The sequence below is a fragment of the Endocarpon pusillum genome, assembly GCF_000464535.1.
Source record: "Endocarpon pusillum Z07020 unplaced genomic scaffold scaffold5138, whole genome shotgun sequence".
NCBI lineage: Eukaryota > Fungi > Ascomycota > Eurotiomycetes > Verrucariales > Verrucariaceae > Endocarpon > Endocarpon pusillum.
The window spans coordinates 116810-138336 of NW_006916485.1; the positions used below are offsets into that span (position 1 = coordinate 116810).

General features: G+C 49.6%; 8 protein-coding genes across 8 annotated transcripts; 4 read left to right on the top strand and 4 right to left on the bottom strand.

Moving 5' to 3' along the window:
- Nucleotides 1-635: 635 nt before the first annotated feature.
- On the top strand, nucleotides 636-2428 carry EPUS_03549 (uncharacterized protein; the record flags this gene model as incomplete). Its single annotated transcript, XM_007806140.1, has 2 exons — nucleotides 636-2109; nucleotides 2172-2428. 2 exons carry the CDS (start codon nucleotides 636-638, stop codon nucleotides 2426-2428), a joined length of 1731 nt encoding a protein of 576 aa, XP_007804331.1.
- Nucleotides 2429-3271: 843 nt separating this feature from the next.
- Nucleotides 3272-4084, bottom strand: EPUS_03550 (uncharacterized protein; the record flags this gene model as incomplete). The annotated part of the gene is made up of 1 exon (XM_007806141.1): nucleotides 3272-4084. One exon carries the CDS (start codon nucleotides 4082-4084, stop codon nucleotides 3272-3274), a length of 813 nt encoding a protein of 270 aa, XP_007804332.1.
- A 1138-nt stretch (nucleotides 4085-5222) lies between these two features.
- EPUS_03551 (uncharacterized protein) lies at nucleotides 5223-6889 on the top strand (the record flags this gene model as incomplete). The annotated part of the gene is made up of 2 exons (XM_007806142.1): nucleotides 5223-5644; nucleotides 6490-6889. The coding sequence occupies 2 exons, from the start codon at nucleotides 5223-5225 to the stop codon at nucleotides 6887-6889; spliced, it is 822 nt and encodes a 273-aa protein (XP_007804333.1).
- Nucleotides 6890-7231: 342 nt separating this feature from the next.
- On the bottom strand, nucleotides 7232-9461 carry EPUS_03552 (uncharacterized protein; the record flags this gene model as incomplete). Its single annotated transcript, XM_007806143.1, has 4 exons — nucleotides 7232-7792; nucleotides 7854-8402; nucleotides 8442-9251; nucleotides 9369-9461. 4 exons carry the CDS (start codon nucleotides 9459-9461, stop codon nucleotides 7232-7234), a joined length of 2013 nt encoding a protein of 670 aa, XP_007804334.1.
- Nucleotides 9462-11091: 1630 nt separating this feature from the next.
- EPUS_03553 (uncharacterized protein) lies at nucleotides 11092-11712 on the top strand (the record flags this gene model as incomplete). Its single annotated transcript, XM_007806144.1, has 1 exon — nucleotides 11092-11712. One exon carries the CDS (start codon nucleotides 11092-11094, stop codon nucleotides 11710-11712), a length of 621 nt encoding a protein of 206 aa, XP_007804335.1.
- Nucleotides 11713-15433: 3721 nt separating this feature from the next.
- On the bottom strand, nucleotides 15434-15943 carry EPUS_03554 (uncharacterized protein; the record flags this gene model as incomplete). The annotated part of the gene is made up of 1 exon (XM_007806145.1): nucleotides 15434-15943. One exon carries the CDS (start codon nucleotides 15941-15943, stop codon nucleotides 15434-15436), a length of 510 nt encoding a protein of 169 aa, XP_007804336.1.
- A 1573-nt stretch (nucleotides 15944-17516) lies between these two features.
- EPUS_03555 (uncharacterized protein) lies at nucleotides 17517-18531 on the top strand (the record flags this gene model as incomplete). The annotated part of the gene is made up of 2 exons (XM_007806146.1): nucleotides 17517-17930; nucleotides 18124-18531. The coding sequence occupies 2 exons, from the start codon at nucleotides 17517-17519 to the stop codon at nucleotides 18529-18531; spliced, it is 822 nt and encodes a 273-aa protein (XP_007804337.1).
- A 620-nt stretch (nucleotides 18532-19151) lies between these two features.
- On the bottom strand, nucleotides 19152-20913 carry EPUS_03556 (uncharacterized protein; the record flags this gene model as incomplete). Its single annotated transcript, XM_007806147.1, has 2 exons — nucleotides 19152-20818; nucleotides 20871-20913. 2 exons carry the CDS (start codon nucleotides 20911-20913, stop codon nucleotides 19152-19154), a joined length of 1710 nt encoding a protein of 569 aa, XP_007804338.1.
- Nucleotides 20914-21527: the final 614 nt, after the last annotated feature.

Sequence of the window (21527 nt, forward strand, 5' to 3'; positions counted from 1 at the left end):
AGCAAGATCGCATAGGATGGAGTCTAACAGCAGCGCATAGTTATTTCCCTGACCCTGTCTACCGTTGGTATATCCCAAAATCTCATCGAATAATGCTCCCGAGCCCATGTTATGAGACCGCTTTCTTGTCTAACATGAAGACTATGTCTCGCCGGCGTGTAGAGCTTCTCCTAGTGCAGGAAGTTCTAATTGACAGGTCAGACGGGGAAGCAGTATTTCACCAGACAGGTAGTCCATGGAATACCCCCATTTTCCCCCTTCCCTGACTGTGACTATTACCCTGAAGAGGACAAGCTATGCAGGAATGCCTGAAGAGGCATGTAGATGAAAGAGTTCTTCCATACAACGTGCTCTTCTGCCTCTTCCATTCATTTCCTCTTTGTAACAAACAAAGCACTTTTCTTTCACATTCTAGATTTCTCGCCTTCATTCAACAATTCCTCCTTTGATCTCCTTTGTGTGCTGGGAGACACAATCAAACTCGCAAAGCTGAAAGATTAATATCTGCGCGATGCTGGAATATCCGAGATGGAGTTCATTTGCTCTCATTATACTGCTGCTTCTGAGGATCGCAAGATCACGAATCAAAACCCCACAACCCAGCTACATCATCACAAACCAATCGGAGTGCCATCATGCCTCCCAACAAACTCAGGGCTCTGCCCACCGAACACGTACATCAACTCGCTCATCTACTCCAAACCCAACCGCATGAACGTGGCCTCCAATACGGCGAGCGCGTAACGAACACGATCGCACGCCTCCCTTCCGAACTAAAACACCGATCCCGCCTCTCAAATCTCCTATCCATGAACGTGCCTTCCCCAGCTGTTGAATCTAGGCTCTGCCTGCTCCACAAACCTCTCTCTACCTCTCTGATCCACGATATCTTTACTTTACTCTCCCTCGAAGTCGGTCACCACTGCAACTCCATGACTCAGCACAACACATTGCTCTCCACCCACCAGAACGCGGCAATCCAGCAACTGCGTGAGCTACATAGCCTGTGGCTGCCGGAGCAGACCTACAGACAGACATTCTTGGCGTCGCCGAATCCCAGATGGTCGCACCAGAAGTCTGGGTGCGAGGGATGCATCCTCACGCGAATTGGGAGTGATTTGCAGATTATCGCGTCGCTGAGGGCTCTGCTGTTGAGTCGAAGGCAGACGGTAAAGAAGCGGAAGAGCCCGCCAACGTTGTTGAAGTTCGTAGATGGATGGGTGGTGGGGCTGTGTGGGAAGGGAGAGAGGGCGAGAGAAATCATGCAGGGAAGTGAGATGGAGGGTGAAGAGTTAAAGATTGTCAGAAAGAGAATCTGGAGCGAGAAGAGGGACAAGAAGACACGGACAAAAGGGAAGGGAGTTGACGTTGAGAGTGTGGAGGGAATCGAGGGTGCAAAGGAGAACGGAAAGGGAGAAGACGAGTTGGGACAGGAGGCTTACGACTCTGACTTCGAACAAGAAATCATCAATCATTACGCTGCGCTGAGGTCCACTCTCCGCGCCCCTGCGCTTCAACCGTCGCCTGCCCAAACCCCCTCGCTCACGACGGACAATTCGGCGAATACTCTGAGCTCCCGCATTGACATCGAAACACCACCTTCCGATTGTTTGACCCGTCCTCAACCCTCATCGGTATATTCGATCCGTCAGTCATGCCAAACATCATCGTACGAGCCACCGCGGAGAGGCAAGGCATGGCAAGGACAACCCACGGCTTCCAAGCAGGCAAATGAGTACCGCGATCTGCTCAGCTCTCCCGCCGGAGAGCCTATTCTGCCGCGATCGAAATCGGTCAAGGAAGACAAAAGCCGCCAAGCAGAAGATCACCGCAGCCCGCTAAATGTCCATCCTGAGGTGACGTTGCCGAGATCGAAATCCGTAAGAGAAGACAAGAGCCGTCCAGTGAAGGAGTATCGCACTCCGCTAGAGCCCACTCCCAAAGCGCCTTTGCCCATACCAAAATGGGTTAAGAATGAGAGCACACAGTGGGAGACGAGAGATTATCACACAGCGATGACACCTCCACCGATTCCCAAAGAGCCTGTGCCGGCAAATAAATCGGCTAAGAAGGCGGAGGGGAAGCGGCAGACCACTTGGTCGCAATTCTGTGAGTAGGATAACCCTAGCCCTCTCAATCTCAACCTCTCGAACAAGCCTGACCAACAATAGCCTCGTCTCCTGAATATGATCTGAAATTTGCGGCTAGGCGTGCTCGAAAAGCTAGTGCTCAATCGTCAAGACTTCGAGTCCGGCTAGCCATCGCCAAGATCCGGAGAAAAGCACGAGAGATTGAGTTCACCGCCCTCAACAAGAACCTCCTAGAGCTTACTCGCTGGCGCAGGAAGCGTCGAGCCGCTAGAGCGCAAGCAATAAAGAAAGGCTGGTTGCCTTTCCTCTCCCGAAGTGCTCGATTCGGAAAACCCTAGTCCCCCAATGTAAGAACAACTTTTCTTTGCTGAGATGACTCCAACTGTTTTCAATAATGACTTTCCTCTTTCCATCCCTGCCGCCAAATGTACTCCTTCGTCCCCCCCTGGAATTAGCCCTACCAGGCCTAGAATCCGAGAGGTCTCCCCAAGCCACGATCTCTCGTCTCCCAAGCGTTCCAATCGTTCTCGTAGGATAGGTATCATCTGCCTCGGAAGGGATGCGTTCTCCATCCTCCATCTAAGTGAATGTGAATGTGAATATGGATTCCAACCTCGCTCGTCTTCAGCGATGCCAGGGACCGTCCGTCCGAGAACCGCCTTCTTAGAGCGCGCTTTAACCCCTCTACGAGACCCGAGGCAAGTGTATAGTGTATCCTTCGCGCTTCCATCCCGAGATCGAAGTCGGAATGGCATGCATGATTGAGCCGCGGGGATTTCACTTGGGCCTGTGGGTGTTGAATGAGGGCGAAAGAAGTAGTCACTGAGATTCGCTCGAGATGTCCCGGGTCCATTATTGCGTTGTTGCGCTTGCGAGGAGAGGAGGGCGGGCGCGGAAGCAAGGAATACCCGAACGAGATCGAAGTCGCGCAGGATGGGCGGTATTTAACGTATGCGGATGGTTGGACTTGGACCGGGGAGGAACAAGACTATCTCCCGCATACAATATGTGAAACGAGCATCCTGTTGAGGAGTTAGGGTCGGTAGGTTGCTGCTGCTGCTTCCTGATACTTCCGGACCTACTTTCCAGGTTGTAACCTTGGAGTGGCCTTGGATGACCTGAACCACAGATTGTGATCTTGGTGGTTGTTTGTTGATATCAGCCTTCTCGTTCAGCTTGTCTCACCGCATAACCGGTGCCCTTCCCTCCTTATTCCACACGACTCGACTCCTCACCCACTCCACCGCCTCTTTGACACCACTCCCCCTAAGCGCACTGACAGGCAAAACCCTACTATCCCTCACCATGCCGCCCTTTTCTCCCTCAAAGATCGGGCGTATGAATCCCTCCTTGATCCTCACCACCTCCACGCAGTCATCTCTATCCTGCTTATTTGCCAGCACCAGGATCGGAATCCCCACCATATCCTCATGCTGCAGCACCGTCTCCAGAACCTGACGGCACTCGTCTAATCTCCCAAAGTTGGCATTTGCACCTCCAAGCCCGAAACCAGGAAACCCCGGCGCAGTGGGTGTATGGGACGTCATGGGCGTCTGAGGTACCGAGTCAGCAGAGACGCCGATACTGCTCTTCCGCCTCCCATGGTCGATGAAGCCAGGTAATCTTGCTACATCTGAGTCCGGGCCGATGTCGGTGCTGTCGACCACGAATACGACAGCATGCGCGGACTTGTAGTAGCTCTGCCACAGCCTCCGCAGGGTCATTTGACCGCCGATGTCCCAGAACTTGAGGTACATGTCTGGCAGATCGATGGTGGCGACATTCTGACCAACAGTTGGGACGGTATTGCCCGCCGTTGGGCTTGGCTCGTTGGTAGCACTGCTGGTACTGGAGGAGAAATCGGCGGTCTTGTATAGGGCCTTGACTTGGTTGAGAAGGGTTGTTTTGCCGGCGTTGTCGAGGCCGAGGAGGAGAATCGAGTATTCTTCTTTGGAGGTGTAGTGGAGGTATAGAGATTTGGCGAGGTGATACATCTTTTGTGTAGTGGTGGAAATGATAGGGAAGAAAACGTATCACGTCGTGTACGCAACCACGATCAAGGCATCACAGACATCTCCAGATGCCCTACCGGGCACTTAGTGAACGAAGGTTGAACGCTATCCGACTAGATGACACTATCGATCGAAGAAGCATCTTGAAGCCACTGAAGGCTTATGTGATACGGGTTTGCAGATTCCTTCATAGCATGGACGAAACTTTGGATTTCTCCAAACGAAACACTATGTAGTTAGCGCCCTAGCATACTACAGCCCCGCGCGAAAGTATCTGACCAAAACGCGTCATTTTTGAACACGCGTTTTTTTACACCCTTTTTCAAACAACTACCATGGCTCAACGCAAGGCTCTGGCGCCTCTTGAAATTAATAAGAGCTATGGCAAGGAGTTATCTCCATACCAACGAGGTCAAATTTCAGCGTACAAAGCTATAGGGTTGACAAATCAAAAGATTAGTCAAAATTTGCAATGCAGCAAAGCTACCGTTTTCAACACCCTTGTTCAAAATCCACTCCGCAACCAAGGCAAAAGCTTGCCTCGCTCAGGACGTCCCTAGACCTTAAATAAGGTTTAAAAACGCAACATTCTACATCTTATTCGTACTAATCTAAAGGCTACTTATCAAGAAATCAAGTCTGAAGTTAGTATTAGTATCTATTGAAAGACTATTTATTGAATCCTCAAAGACGAAGGTATTACTAATTAGCTAACTAAAAAAAGACCTCTATTGACTCCTTAATTAGCTATTAAATGACTTGCATAATGTAAAGAACAACAAAATTAGACGTGGGCTAAGTAAAGCAAGATTATATTTAGTAATAAATGTTCGCTTAAAAGAGGTAGTAAAGTGTGTTAAATATAAGCTTTTTATATATTATAATAACATTAGAATTCTGATATAATTAATATATATAAAAAAGGCAAAGATATTAGTATTATAATATATAGTGTAATTTATAGAGAAGGTTAAAAAGAGGCAGTAAAGCGCATCAAATATAGGCCTTTCGTATACTATAACAATATTAGAATTCTGATATAATTAATACATATAAAAAGGGCAAAGATATTAGTGTAATAATATAGGGTACAATTTATACAGAAGGTTATTTAGATATCATGTTATTAGAGCGCAATCCTGATTCAGAAAAGTCAGGATACACTGCCAACTCTTATCTGGCAGTGCTTCATAAGCAGATGCCTCGGCTGTACGAACCAGGGCGCAAATTCATGCAAGATAATGCCCGAATCTATATTGCGAAGAAGATTATCAACTGGCTTCAAGAGGAGGGCATAGAATTGATGGAATGGCCAGCTTATAGTCCTGATCTCAACCCAATTGAACACCTCTGGGCGCAACTCAAGCAATGGATCAATGATCACCACCCAGAGCTAATTAATATAGGCAAATCAGAGGAGGATTATCAACGTCTGTTCAGAGCAATTTATAAGGGTTGGGATGCCATAGGAGAAGAAGCTGTGGCCAATCTCATCAAGAGCATGGATAGTCGAGTGAATGCGGTCATTGCGGCTAAAGGATGGTACACCAGATTCTGAATATCGACTGCCTATTTAGGAAATTAGCCCAGCCTCAATCTCTGGATGTTTCTGAACATTTTGAGCTGTTTTTCATCAGAATCCATCAAGTTGGTAACTTACTATAGTAATTTGTATGAAGATGGTCCCAAATGTTGGTGGGGTACGAAAGTGGGGTTGGTCAGATACTTTTGTCCTAGTACTGTACGTAGTATTTTACTGTACGGAGGCGTGCGCCAAAAGTTGTGCAAGTACGCTAAGTGATAGCGTGCCAAGAAGAACATCATTTTTGTAATGTCATTCCAATCATTTCTAGGGCTAAAGCCTATATTCAGCCTAAAACGTCGTAGCAGATACCACTACTATGTCCCCTGAGCAACCACAATTCTAGGGCGCTTTAGCTTCGAAATCAGACACCTAGGTGCTAAGGGTCCTTTAATGCCCCACTGCTTCAGGCGTCAGCAGGCTTAAAGCTTATAGAGGTGAAGTCAAATGACATAATAGTCAAGAGTATACATCTTGGCAAGCTATCTCTTAGCGTACTTGCACAACTTCTGGTGCACGACTCCGTAGGCGTTGGCTTAATTAAGCGCGCAGGTCTTCCGGCCCCGAAGTGGCAACGAATATCCCACACCTCAACTCGATCAATCTCTTGCCCGAAAGGACCGCTTTCACTGTTAAGACAATCGCGTCACACCAACATTTGCAGGTGTGTGACGGGGGTCTAGTGTACATGCAAATGCAGATTGATAGAATTGATGCAAAGCTTTGCGAGCGCATGCTCGGCATTGACGCTCATCTCTGGGATGACCACTTCACTCGTAAGTAGCAGCTGACACATGGAGAACAGGTTATCAGCGAGAAGAGCAGCCCAGGCCCCACCGCCAAAAATCAACGTCTCCTTCGGAACAAGAATAAGTAGGTCGGGTCATGTCAAGCCTTCTACCCATCATCCCGTCTCCGTCGTTTTCATCGCTTTTGCAACACCGAGATCGGATGTGCAGCTTCTTCGCCACTGTCTGGGTGTGGAGGTGGTCGTGCGCCATGTCATGATAGGAATATCGGAAACCACAGCCACCTACCAGACCGATGTCTACGGCTCAGCTAGAGCTCATTCATATCTCGAGGACGCAATCTCTGTGCCACTACTCCCGTTCGAGTGCCGTTACTCTTCGTTGGGAGACTTGACTTCCTCTGAAGGTGAAGCTTGTCGACGGGTAACGCTCTACGAGCCCAAGGTTGCTGAATAGTTAGTGTTCGTTGTTTCCTAAAACCCAGGATGACTGGAGAGAAAACACCCCCCAGCGGGAGGTGGGAATGCGATGAAGACAGTCAGTGACCTTGCGTTGATTGAAGGATCTTTTGGATGACTGCAAGATTGCTACTAGTCTTGTAGCTGTCGTCGACCCTGGTCTCGTTGACATCAAGTTCCGCGTTGGGCAGTTCTTTGGACAGATCTGCCCAAGAATGGAGTAAACCGCCTGATCACAGTCACATATTACTAACTCCTACCAGTGCTGCAAAGGTGTCTGGTGTCCTCCAAGATATCCGAAGAAAGATCATTACCGACGATATAAACTTCTATTCGCGGATTAACCGTCCTTTCTAGAAAACACCGATGATGCAAACTCGTCTCCATTCCCGCTTGTATTGAACGGCCCCCTCCACCCAACCAAAAGAGAGAAGAAGAAAAAGGTTGCATGCTGTCGCTGAGAGCCCGTCCCAGCATCATTGTACACAATGACCATACGCGTTCTTTGTAAAGATATACTGTGAGGCTGCATCGCGACAGTCGTCCGAGTACAACGAACCGTATACTCATTTCGATTCGCTTTATTCGTAACATGAAGAATAGTAGCGGTCCCGCAAATGTCTGCAGGGGTCACTTCATTGTATTCGCGGGCGAGTGCTCCTAGCAGGCGCACCACCCATAGAACTTCCCTACTTCGTTTCCCCGTCCCGTTCGATGGCTGTGCTGGTACTAAAGGCTGGCCCTGAGTGGAATGTGTGGCCTGTGTTGGTGTTGTCGCACCATTCTGCAGCATGTCGACCGACACGTTTGCCTCCGATACAGGTCGGCTGGGTAGCCCCATGCTTGCTCTAGATTTTCGTCCGTCAAAATAGCATGTCTTGTACTGATGGGGTTGTCCAACCTGCCCGCGTCTGTCTTCTACTCTTTGACAAAAGGTTTTGTCCATGCTGGTAGAAATTGACGTCATCTCTTAATGCTAGTTCCTCAGGATGTTTACCCAATCTTTCCATTATGGCTGCAGCGGCACCTTTAAGCAACGGATGGAGCTCATCTGCTCCGTATCGGAGCAAGATTTTCTCGGGCAGCTCAAGGACTGTTATCCGCTCAAATTCGTTCCCTTGGATCCTGGCAAATTCTTGGTATTCGAATCTCAATGGATATTCTGGCCTGTCCTTCATGATGAGACCTATACCAGAGCCATCTGAAGGCTCTCGAGTCGCTCGGTGGATGCGAATAATGAGACCCTCGGTACTGGCCACAGCAGAAAAGAATCTCACCTTGTCGAAGAACGCCTTCTCGTGATACTCGCCGGCGTCTCGGAAGAATTCGAACATGTTATGTAGGGCCTGACTTGCGTTGTTCAGACTCTGAAGCTGTCCCACCATGTTCCCGGTCGAAGTCGATGCCTTCTTGGCCTCAATCGTGAAGAAATGAAAGACCCTTGACCTCCCTACCATCCCATCCTTCTCGAAGCAGGCGAGACGCCGTGTGGCAGTCGGCATCTCCCTCCACTAAGCCTCCGGTATCAGTGTCTCCCTGCGGAAAAATACGGCAAGGTCGGGCTTGGGCTGTGTCAAGAAGGGCATACCCCTCCTGTACGCTCGGGTGGGCATGGGCGGACATGTCCAGCTCTCTTCGACGCTGTAGTCGAGACAGTTTCGAATGTCGGTGTCTCTATCATGATCATGCACCAGACGATGACGCGCAATCATTGTCATCATTACTGTGCGCTGGAAAAGCGCCTCGTTGGATCCGTCGATGCATTTAGCTTGATCTGATCTCCAGAGTTGCTCACTAGAAGCCCTCTCCTCGGCGGTTTCCGAAACAAACTCCTTTGATTCAAGCTGGTGAACATGTTCCTTGTATGGATCAGAGATTGTGCTTGCCTCCAGAAAGACATTTCGATGTTCAAGCCCCTCAGGGAATTTGTCATGTTGGGGGCCTGTTCTTTCAAAAGTATTTGCCATGCCTGGATCTGCAATGATTGCTTCTATGACAGCCAACACTTCCTCGTCGAATGGTGGCAAGTTGCCCCACTTGCGGTAAGATAATTGCTCTGGATCTGTTTCTGGTTGTCCGGGCGAAGGTACCTCATCAGAGTGTTCATAGGCGATTTCGTATTCAAGACGCCGATTGACTTCCAGTAGCGTGGTTTCTACACTCTGTACAATCCCTCCAACGCTATCCCCTGATTGGTTTTTGGGCTGATCTGGAAGTTGTTCTTGTTCTTGGGCCTTCTGAAATTTGCGACGTCTACGAAACACCGAGTCAGGGTTGTCAAGAGGTTGAGTGTAATCAGTGGAAGCTTCTGATCTGAGACCAGCCCTGGTACTGCGGCGACGTGTGGACGCTTTTGTGGACTATCGGTGAGCCAGACATGTCAGAGAGTATGTCCGATATCGACTTGAAGCCGTTTATGATCGAGCCATCATTGAAGGCGAGCATGTGACTTGGGCAAGGGAAGGCTAGGGTCTTACCCTTTTGGAAGTCTTTTGAACGACTGGATTAGTGACATGTGGTGCCGCTTCAGACTTTGGCCCAAATTTCCTCCCTTTTCGTTTTGGAGGCATGACAAAGTTGCCCGCTGGTATTTATCTCAGGCCTTCGCCTTGAGCAAGAAATGCGACAGGGCGATATGAACAGAAAGTCTAGAACTTGGATGTTTGGTAGCAATTGAATAAATTGATTAGGTGATTGACTCAGACAAGTCGCATGTTGCGCTCCATGTAGGTGCCCCAGTGACCCTTGAAAATAGCTGCTGAGATACAAATTCACTGCCCTAAAACAAACAAGCAAACACACATATAAACAAACAAATTGTTGAGAATGCATACTTATACGTACAAATCTCCTGTTTGATGACACCTTCCCTAATCGGGAAATGGTGCAAGATTCCGTGTTCTGGAGACACAAGATATGACATACACGCTAGCAGGACCTGTAACATTGCATGTTGATGTACTGTGATCAATTGAACGTGTTTACCTTACGATCATGAATGTTCACAGGAAACTTTGTGGGTATGTGGGTGGGGAGGCTGGGCGCTTCCTATGTAAGTAGGTGCATCACTAGTGACGTGACGTGAGGTGAGTAACCGGGGTGGAGCAGTCACAAAGCCTGAAAGCCAGAATTCTAATTGATTCTCTTTTTTCTTCTCCCTTGTAAGAGAGGCAACAGAAAAGGAGAAGAGACTTATGATCAATCTAATGCTCATTTGGAAAAGGCTGATCATGTGTTCAGCGGAATGCGGGTCACACGAGGCCGGCTGATTTCTTTTCTCCAAGGAATGGTGTTGCGTAGCCCGCTTACTCGCGTTAGGTGGGCGTGGGACGCTGCGGGCCGCACAACTTGACTTGGTTCAACCGCTAAGTCAGTAAGTAGCCATGCCACGTTTTGGGGCGACTTTTCTTCGCGTTATCGGAACTTGCAACATGGCTGGGAATGGAAGTTGAGATCCTCAAATCGAGGCTTCATCGGAGAGCCGCAAAGGACATCTCCAGAAGCTGTGTGTATCGCAGTTGAATGTTATTATAGTCTCGTGCCACATAGCACCCATTCTTGGGTGCAACCTTTCAAGTGCTTTGATTGCTTGCTTGCTCACCAGCCATTTTTATGAGATGAGAGATAGTGATGCAAGGATAGGAAATGGTGGAAGTCGGTGTTAAGAGATCATGGCTGGGTCTTCCAGATCTAGTTACTATGTGCGACTTAGATTTGTAGATTGACGAATTCTACTTCTACTGCATGGGTAGGGTTCCGGATGACGAGCTGATGGGATTAGCACTTCTACGTACTAGTGACTTCAAGAGATCACCAGAGTCGAAGTCTTTTGGTTGGGTTTATAGGACGGTATAACGCTAGAAGCACTCTGGGATTGTCGCGCCATCGGCTATGATATCGTGACACTGGTTCTACGGTGCTATCCTAGCAACGTAGAAGCGCGATAAAGCAAGCTAAAAGCAGCATCACGTTGTCCTCCGCGCTTCTGATCCCACATCATCAACATTACAACTGTACGCTTATACGGAGTATAACTGGCACGAATTCCTGAAGACATGCAACCCAATTGGTGATCAATTGACTCCTAGATTAGTCCCCGAGTACCAGAGATACAACATCTCAGCGCTCCATCCCACCTCGCTTCATTTGCATGTACAAGCTTGACCAAATGAGATACCCACACACTACCACACTTCAGCAATGTTATCTGAGAGCTCTCCACAGGCCCAATCCCTACCGCCGCCGTCTGGATACATGATCAAAATCCTCCCCCCACCGGGGCCCTCTATCTCCACCCTCTACCACTCCCGCTCCCCTGCAACCCCCCAAATCTTCTCCGACGCCATGACCATCCGCCTTCAAGTCTTCTGCACAGAGCAAGGCTGCTCCGCCGCCAACGAGCTCGACGAAGATGACCAAAGGAGTTGGCACTGGGTCACCTACGACACCTTCTCCGATAAACCAATTGCTTGCACCCGCCTCGTTCCGCCGCCTCACGCTCCACATCCAAACGGCTGCGAGAATCCCGAGGAGAAGCCATATGTGAAGTTGACACGGTTAGCTGTATTACCGGAAGCGAGGGGTAGGGGGTTGGCTAAGGTGTTATGTGAGGAGGCGGTAGGGTGGGCGGCACGGAATCAAGAGGAGATTGGAGGTGGGTGGGATGGGTTAGTGTTGGTGCATGCTCAGGTTGGGGTGGAGAAGGTATGGACACGGTTGGGTTTCAAGACGGATGAGAGGTTGGGGAGGTGGGATGAGGAGGGAATTGCACATTTGGGAATGTGGAGGGAATTGGATTTGACGGCACAAAAAATTGGATGAGTTCAGGAGGCTCTAGAATGATGACGACTCGCAAGGACCGCAAAGGGCGGCCGCAGCTGGACTCATTCAGTAAACATGGTTGACTGCAATGGTCTGCAAACCCTGCCATATGCTCAACCAATGTGCTGCTACTTAGCCGACTGGGTCCCCTATCTGCTAGAAACCTGTCTGTTGCGGCCAAAGACAAGGGGTATCGGCCGGTAAGCCACCCAGGGTGCTTGGAACTGGTGGTGAGAAACGAGATTGCCGGCTGGCGGTGTTGACGATGAAACCTGCGCTTCAGGATACTCCATCACCCGCGCGCAACGCGTTCTCTACAGCCGCCGGAGTGTCTCCAATCTCCCCAACAGCAAGTCCAAGCTTCAACGCCGCTGCCATCTTTTCCAGCATGGCAACCTTCTTTCGTTTTCAGGACTCGGCGGATACTGGGGACCCCAGATGAGGAAGAAGAAGAAAAAAAAAGTGTAGCTTGACCTGGTACCCTGAGATTTCTCATGTCAGCGATCGCTCTGTCCTGCTCGACCAGGACCCCGGTCTTGACCGAAAGTCTCTTTGGAGAAAAGGGGCCAGGTTGTGTGGGCGATGGAAGGTGAGCCGTTCCGAATGCGAGCATGCGGGGCCGTGGCTGGAACCTATGTACTAGACTCATGAAACAGAAACCTGGGGCTTGATTCCGGGGTCGGCTTGGTGGGGAAATTTGGAAGGGAGATGATAAGTGGCATCAGGCGTAGCAGAGACAGCAAAGACGGCGGAATTGGGTAGACGAGGAGGAGTGTCATAGAGTTCGAGCAGGGAGGTGGCAGCACAGGGAGGAAGGAATGAATGGCTCAAGGTCGGTGGTTTTCAATTCATCTATATCTGGATAGGTAGTTCCCAAGCCCACTTAAAAACTCTCTTGAGTGTTTCTCTACAATTAGAGTCATCCCAAGGCGCAACCCATAACCTCACGGGCCCCAAAACGTATGACTAAACCAAAACTTGAGTAAGAGAGTTCTGTAAATCCTGCCCTTTGCCCACGACTTGGCTGTAATGGCTTATAGCTCTGGATGCTCATGGAAATAATATTTCCAGTCAGCCCAGAAGAAGAAGCATCAAAATATATTGATATTTGAGCCTAGCACAGCCCCTTCAACATCTACGCTTTCCGATTGGAAGCAAAATCTTGCACCTCTCGAACCGTGGCACTCCGGGGTCACCTTCATTGCGCTCCAGAAGTAGTGAGGGGTCTGTTGAAGCCCCAGAAACGCCGGCTGCTTTCGTCAATGATAAGAAGGAGTAGAGAGTATAGTGGTTTCGGGGATTATTAGCCGATGATATCATGGCTATAACTCGTTCGCAAGGAGGAGGACCATTGTGCATCCAATTGGTAGGTGATATGACTGCGCCACCTTGATTGTGAATGAAGTATGCTGCTCTGCTCTAGAGCATAAATCCAAAAGTATGAGTTGGTCCGAAAAAGCATGGACAAGGCTTATGATGGGTTCGAGGAAATGGAGCGCCTGAGGACACAAAGGCTTGCGTATGCAATTTTCGAATATCGCCACTCATATTCTATTTGGTTTGCCGCTTATAACGTCCTATACGGTTGCGTGCAACATACGGTCCCGTGCAACAAAATTGCTTGGCACAACCCTCGCCGGCGCTGTTACAGCGAATTCAGCTCACTATTGACATTATTGAAGCTATACAAGCTTCCTAAATAGGAAATAGAATAGGGATCTATGGTGTAGTTCCTTATTCAAATACATCCTCTTCGATCCATAGCAGATGATAACTTAACGAATCGCATGGCCTTGCGCCGGCGATGGTTCATTCAAATTTCTGCCCTATCAACTTTCGATGGTAGGATAGTGGCCTACCATGGTCTCAACGGGTAACGGGGAATTAGGGTTCTATTCCGGAGAGGGAGCCTGAGAAACGGCTACCACATCCAAGGAAGGCAGCAGGCGCGCAAATTACCCAATCCCAACACGGGGAGGTAGTGACAATACATACTGATACAGGGCTCTTTCGGGTCTTGTAATTGGAATGAGTACAATCTAAATCCCTTAACGAGGAACAATTGGAGGGCAAGTCTGGTGCCAGCAGCCGCGGTAATTCCAGCTCCAATAGCGTATATTAAAGTTGTTGCAGTTAAAAAGCTCGTAGTTGAACCTTGGGCCTGGCTGATCTGTCTTCCTAAACGTTGTACGGATTCGGTCGGGCCTTTCCTTCTGGGGAATCCTATGTCCTTTGTTGGGCGTAGTGGGGAACCAGGACTTTTACCTTGAAAAAATTAGAGTGTTCAAAGCAGGCCTTTGCTCGAATACATTAGCATGGAATAATGGAATAGGACAGCAGTTCTATTTTGTTGGTTTCTAGGACCGCTGTAATGATTAATAGGGATAGTCGGGGGCGTCAGTATTCAATTGTCAGAGGTGAAATTCTTGGATTTATTGAATCCTAACTATTCAGAAAGCATTCGCCAAGCATGTTTGCATTAATCAGGGAACGAAAGTTAGGGGATCATAGCCTCGCTGTCATTGCTTCCTCGTACGCATTCGATAACAGATATCCACTCTCTGTTACTGTCTTGACGTACAAATGCTTGTTTCTGCTGAATAGGAATAAGAACGTGAGTTCTCTGCATTACCCCCATCATAAAGCCCTTCTCATCCATATTGTAGATATCTTCATCCCTAATTGAGTGCTCCGTACGAATTCGATGGAATAGAGTAAACCATTGTCTTGCAATTAACTCTTTTGTAGCAGAAACTCGATGACGGTCAATAGGTTGTGAGAGGGCTAGTCGAAGCTGTGGATTTCGCTGTAATAATCTATCGTGCCAATGATACCCTAGAGTCATTCGAGAACCTTTACGATAGAGAATTTCTAACGTAAATTGACGAAGATGCTTGAATTGAAGTGGAAGACCCCAATCATTGTATTTGAGGGCATATTTGATCAAAATAGCCTCTTCTGCTGGTGTGAGCAGCTGTCGCTCTTGAATAGCTTCCTTCGTAGATCTTGTAAGACCTCGTTGACGTCGAGAAATAGAGGAGGCATGAATATTGCAGATAGTGGCTGCTTTTCGCAGGCTTAATGAAGGATTCTCATGGAGCAATTGAACGGCTGCATCCACACGCTCAGAACTGGATAAATCAGCATATTTGTCAGCCATTATGAGTACCAATAGATAGATAGGATGCTCAGCTTCAATTTGGACCTGTTTCGAAGAGAATTGGTTGTGGTGACGAAATGATGACTGTTTGAAGTTGTATCTCAAATTGCGTTGTAAAAATTTGGTGTTGCACGGGACCGTATGTTGCACGCAACCGTATAGGACGTTAACCACAATGACGCACAATTCTGCCCCGATCAAGTTTCTCCCGCTTGGCCAGCAGCATGTACTGACATACTAAATTGAATGTGTGCTGTGCTCGTTCCGCATCAGCCTTGAGTGGTATTGGGAGATATGCAGTACCACTAGTCGAGTAACGACGTACTGCTGAGATATGCTGGAGGTGCTCCCATGTCGTTGATTTGAAAACTTGGTAGTGCGTTAGAAAGGACAGCCTGGCCTAATCGTCGAAGTCGTTCGGCATTTTGAACACTACAAACGTCTTCATGGTTATGAGCATGCCTCTGAACACGGCGTACAATGAGCTCACTGTCCAGAGCAAGTCAGCTCAGTGCTATCGATGTCGTGTGTGATGAACGACAGTGTAGACATGTGCCTGTTTCATCGAATCATCCTTGGTGGCCCGCTTGCTCCTGTCCGGGGCTCAATGGACCATGGAATGTGTGGTTGATCAATCGGATTTGGCACAGAAGGCGCGATCTGCTGTGAAGGTTGCGGAACATCCTCAGAGGATGGTATTGTCATGGTTTTGGATGGCGAAAGAGGCTGCGCATTGCTCGAGGTGATAGCACTTTCCGAAACTGGTGGAACATGATTCTTGAATGGTTCTTTCTTGTTGAGCCAAGAGGGCATGTCCGGATTCGGGATAGGCCGGCCAGATGCTTCCCTGACGGGAAACAATTCCTTGTCACGCTTCTCCACATAGGCGCGAGCAGTGGGAGAGTTGACAAAGTATGAGGCATTTGGCACTCTGCCGATCTTGCTGGACTCATGGAAACATCTCATGTAGGCCGCTTCACCCTTCTCGTCTTCGTCGTCCTTGACTTCCACCTGCTCCGGAGGAACGTAGCCTCTTTCTGACCAAGCGGAAGGTATTGGTAGACTACTCATAGCAGATTGGGCAGAGGAGCCTGATATAAATGCGAGTATCCCAGCTAGTAGTAGGAAATTCCTTCCTGCGTTTCAACAGGATGCCAGCTTTGCTTTGGCCATAGAACCCCTCATCATGATTACCGGGCCCGAGGTCTGGTCGCAAGAGAGATGCTTGAAGATATGTATGTATGATCTTGAGCGGCTGAACTCAGCCTGAGAGAGGATGTGATGAGCGCGCGGGGAAGAAGGTTCCGAAATTCTGCAAGATGTCTGGGTCACATGGCTTGGCGGATGCGGGCCATCACAATCCCAGCCTGCAAGTCCCCAAAACTTCCAGGGCCAGATCAAACTTTGAACATTATTATCATGCTGCCAATATTGCATGGCAGATTAAGCCAGGCCCAGGACAACAGCCTCGTGCCATTCCCGCCGGTTGGCTTCTGACTGAGAACCAATCGGACGCCATGGCGTTGCACGGAGACGTAGCCTGTGAAGGCGGTAGAAAGGGTGAACGCTCGAGATCCGCGGCTCATCTCATCCCATAACCAAGGCGAGAAGAGCCCGAGCCTTATATCTGGTGTATTCGACTTGCATCCTCCTGCCACTTGCGGCAAGTCAAGTCATTTCTGGCTGCCGGCAGTGAGTCAGTCAGTCAGTCAGTCAGTCCGTCAGTCCGTCAGGAAGGCAGGCAGGTAGGTAGTCAGGGACAGCCTCCACGGACATGAAATGACAGGAGCAGTGCCTCGGTCTGTGTTCCATGAGGTTTCAGGCATGCTGGAATGCAACATGACGAGCAAGACTCTTCGAAGATCTTGAAGCTCACTGTGAGAGCAGCAGATCCCTTTTCCGAGGCGGAACCGAGGCGTTGAAGTATATCTCCCTGCACTTGGTATCCACCTCCAAGCATTGTTTGAATCTTCGCCTGAAACGAACGCGAACGAAGGACCCCGGCTAATCAACTGGACGTTAGTGATGTCGGCAATTGATGCCATCGAGCTCCTTTAGTCGATCAATCGGGCTAGACAAGGCATTGTATCTCCAAGCATTGCTGATTGGTGGACCATCGAACTGCTTATCTTTATGCCCATAATAGTAATACCTAGTTATGCCTTTCCCCTCCAAGTGCGCCCCCAGTATACCCATGGCGTCTATCTCACCTCTCTTTTCCTTCCCTCCCTTCCGAACCTGCTGTTCCTCTAAAGTATATATACTCCCTATTCTTGACCCTCCTTTCAACGCGCTTATCGTTGAGAGCCGCGTTTCTTGTCTCAACCAGCAACAACCAGTTACCCAACGATCTCCTGTCGATCTTCGCGCATTTTGCCCCTCAACACTTGGATAGCTTCTGCGAGCCAGAGCTCTGTTCTGACCTCAGAACTGGTTCGCAACACATTCTACCTTCAGGGCTCTACTGCCTGATTGTCTGCTGTGCAGCACAATTACACCTTTCAGCATTGTCCGTTCGAGCGAACATCATTCCTCAGTTTGCGACAAGTGTCGCGTGCCTCGTCTTTACATCGTCGCGACCTTTTTCCCGCCTTAGATCTCATACCAAGTTGGCAACAATTTGCCAACAATTTATGCATCCGATATGGCCTTGAACCACCCTACTCAGACGTACACCCATCCGAACAATCAGCTACCTCTCTTCGGAGCTCATCAGATCTCGCCGGCCGATTCTGCTACGAACAGTCCGAATAATGCCTCACCTACTTCTCCTCGATCACACACTCCTCTACAATATCATGTACCTGGTCAAGTCCGTCAACTGAGACCCATGAAATCGCCCCTTTATGTTCCTGCTGCCCTCCGTCCTACTGAAAGACCCAACAAAAACCCACCCACAACACCCCCGAAGAGCCTGCACGGCTCGCTGGAGAGTCTAGACGATGGATTCGCAGATGATACCAGAAGTGCGCCGCTAGATCTCGTGGTGGCAAACGATTGGTTTGCCGATGAAGAACTTGGGGAAGTCACTGGAGAGCCAACCAGAGAGCACTGGAAGGTAAGCATGATTCCATTTCATATCCTACCATGTTGGAGTCGCACATGCCACTTCCAAGCACCGAGAGCATCATAGCTCGGCCTCCCACAGTTGTTCTCCTCTTGACATAACGGAAGCCGGCCAAAACGACATGTGATCGCACTCCCAACCCCTCTAACCCCCCCAAGCTAACCCTATGGTTCCCCGGAAACAGGCAGACCAACAATCCCCCTCCTGCGACTCCCCCCAATGCCGCTCCAACTTCAACCTCTTCACCCGCCGCCACCACTGCCGCCACTGCGGCCACATCTTCTGTTCCGACCACAGCGCCTTCATCATCCCGCTAAACCAGGAAGCCCGCTTCCACCCCGACGGCATCCCCTCCCGCGCCTGCGATACCTGCCATCGGCACTACCAAAAATGGGATACCGCGCGCAGTGTGCGGAGAAGAAACAGCGCCGACGGTACGAGCCAGGATGACGGATCCAGCAGGATGGACTTTCCCACCGCTGGCAAATCAGGCCTCGTATCGCAGGGTCGGAGTGCCGGTGGTGGTGGGGGGAACTCTTCCGAGCAGACGGTGGGCAGCGTGCCCAAGGATTGGGCTTGGAGCACGTTCTGACATTGTTTTTTTTGCTTTTGGGTTTTTTTGATTGTGATGATTTTTCTCATGCCGCTTTCTCTGCACCACCACCATTACCACCACCACCGTTCTGGTCTAAGCGGCGTTGGGGCATCCTCGGTGCGCGTTGCATCTTGATGAACAAGGGAAGCCCTGCGTCCTAATTTTGTCGTTTTACTGATATCTGCCCAGCATGAGCGCGGCCCAGGTTTTGAATTTCCTTCTTGTTCTCATCAACCATCCATCTAGGTTTATTGTCTTGGGTGTGTTCTTGATTTTCCAAACTCATTCCCCTAGATCGCGTTAGACGGCTCGTATATAGACAGGATAGCGGGCGTTCTAGGTGCATGCATAGATGATTTTCACTGTATGTAGCATCTCGGATGGGATTTGTTGCTTGCCATTTCCCGGTAGTGCCGTATTCGGTGGGCATCTGATATAATAATGTCAACAGCATGGTGCCGAGTTTGCGCCGTGTCGATGACTAGCAATAGTAGTTACACTTAGATCTGTCAACGAGAATTATTCTATCTATACGTCTAGCCTATATGTGAGAAACGCCGGCGGAACGTGATAGATATCTACTGAGAGAAATGCGCCAATTTGGTCAATAATTTCCTCTATCTTGGGGACTCGCCCAGAGAACCCAGATTGTTGGCATTGATGCAAGGGCGATGATGCCCATCCAATCCGCTCATAATCTTCGTAGCTGGGACAGCAGTAGCATTCTTAGCACCGCTGACAACCCTAGATAGTCTCGACCCTGCGTCTTCGTGGTCTATTTTCCCAACGCCATTGGCCATCTGCGGTTGCTCTATATTTTCTTCCTTGCCATTGGCCATCTGCGGTTGCTCTACATTTTCTTCCTTGCCATGACGGCGCGAGGGCGCCATGATCTTTCCAGCCGCATACGTACAGCTCCCATGCGCGAACCGGATGAGTGAATCGCCTGTCAGGCTCCCAATAGCAAAGACATCCGGGGCGACTTCTATATCTTCCAAAACTTTGTCCCGTAGCGTCTGGCCGGAGAGCATCTGCTCAGCTGGTTCTGGGTCCGCGCTGTCTCTGCTTGAGTTGCTGTTGCTGCCGAATACTTCTCGGCGAAGTTCCCGCGACAGGTAACGGAGCGATCCGCGTCTGCCGACGACATACTCGAGGCGGCTGATGCGGTGTTGTAGCGTTGGACCGCCATCGGCTGCTTGTAGCGTAATGAGGGCTGTTTCTCCCTCAACTTTGACGTCTGTGATGGTCGTGTTGGGGAAGCCTTCGTATTTTGATGACCAGTCGCGGGATGAGTCGAATGCGCTGGTTGAGGCGCGCTGGACCTTTGGTCTTGATGATTCCAGTCCTAGGGGGTTGGAAGTGATCTTTGCGGCTTGCTTCATGCGGCGGTATAAACCAGCATACTCTGGGTATGCTTGCTGGTGGCAGGCTCTTAGAGGAGAGGGAGATGTTGAAGGAGCCCATCTGTAGATGTGGATTATCTTTTGGCCTGGAGGAGATGAAGAGATGACGTCCGCTGCACTGAATCCAGATCCAACGACGAGTAGAGGTATGTCTGGAGAGCTGGGCTGAGCCGATGGGCCTGGAAGACGGAGAAGTGGCTGCAGCAAGGGTGGGGCAGGTATCAGTTCGGAGAAGACACCAGAGGCAAGAACAAGATGCTTGCAACTTATGTCATGAGACTTGATGTGAAATCCGTCTGCTGTTCTTGTGATTCCAGAAACAGTCTCACCGCAGTAAACGGCGTCATCGATCCGTACTTGGTGAGGATAATGACGGAAATAGTCGGTTACTTGTCGCCGGCTTGGTCTGGTATATGGGGGCAACTCTTTGCCAGTGGTCCGGCGATAGTGCTCAGCAAACGGGTAGCCGGGGAGTGATAGCATTCCAGCATAGCTTAATGTTCCGATATCCCAGCTTGCCTGTACAGGGTTGTCGACCCATTGCCCACCAGGTGAGGTAGTGTTGCCAATCACTATGTGGGGTGCGGCTTGTTCGGGCTGATATTCCCAGACAATGTTGGTCGCCTCCTCAAGGTCGCAGGTGTCTCCATTAGGTCGGATAAGGGTATCCAATAGGACATTGACGGGAAGCGCCTGCGTCGAGTACGAAAATGGAGATGCTTCAAAGTGCTGAGTTAGACGCCTGATGTCCAAGTGTAGGAGGTCGCTAGATTCGACGAGCTTCTTGTGTAAAAGAGTATCCGGGTGTGGTGGAGACGGGATGTAATGAGGGATATTTCCATGCAGTATGTACGACAAGATCAATGCGGCCGGTCCGTTTCCTGTCGACAGTGATGTTAGCCTGGAGGCAAGACAGGAGAGAGGTGTTGGGACCAATAATGACAGTTCCCGTCGAGATAGGCAGAGATCTTGCCATAGATAGGCTTATCCGTTGCCAGCAGACACTTCTCGGCGCGCATGCGGATGCGCTGGACCAAGAAGGCAGATGCGCATCCTTACTACATAGTAACGTTAGAGAGTTACAGAGAAGTCCATGGCGGGATCGCCCGGATGGTTTAGCTACGTAGAGTAGTAAGACGATGGCATTGATAGCCCCCACCACCGCCGCGGCTTTTAGCTTTGGATCCGGCACATACCGCCCACTGCAATGCAGATCATGGATAAGGATAAGCACCCACTTCTTGGCGCACTGTCGTTGAAGAGGAACATACGGAGTACATCTACCACTCCACCAAAAGGACAGCGCTTTCAGGTTGCGAACCTAATTAGTAGATGTACTTCTCATAGCAGACTGTTGGGTTACTAGTCGCCTGGCATCAAAAGATCGAAAATCGTGAAAGGCTAAGTTACATACGTAGTAATCCTCTGGTAGAGGAGGGACACATCACCACAAGGACAGCGCTTGTGGGGTCCGACCCGCACTTAACTGATCTATCCTTACTGACTCTGATAGAAAAGTTTGTGACTCGTCTAGTCGCATTGGCATTGCTCAATCACTGGCACGGGGAATTGGTTAGTCCTTCGACTAGC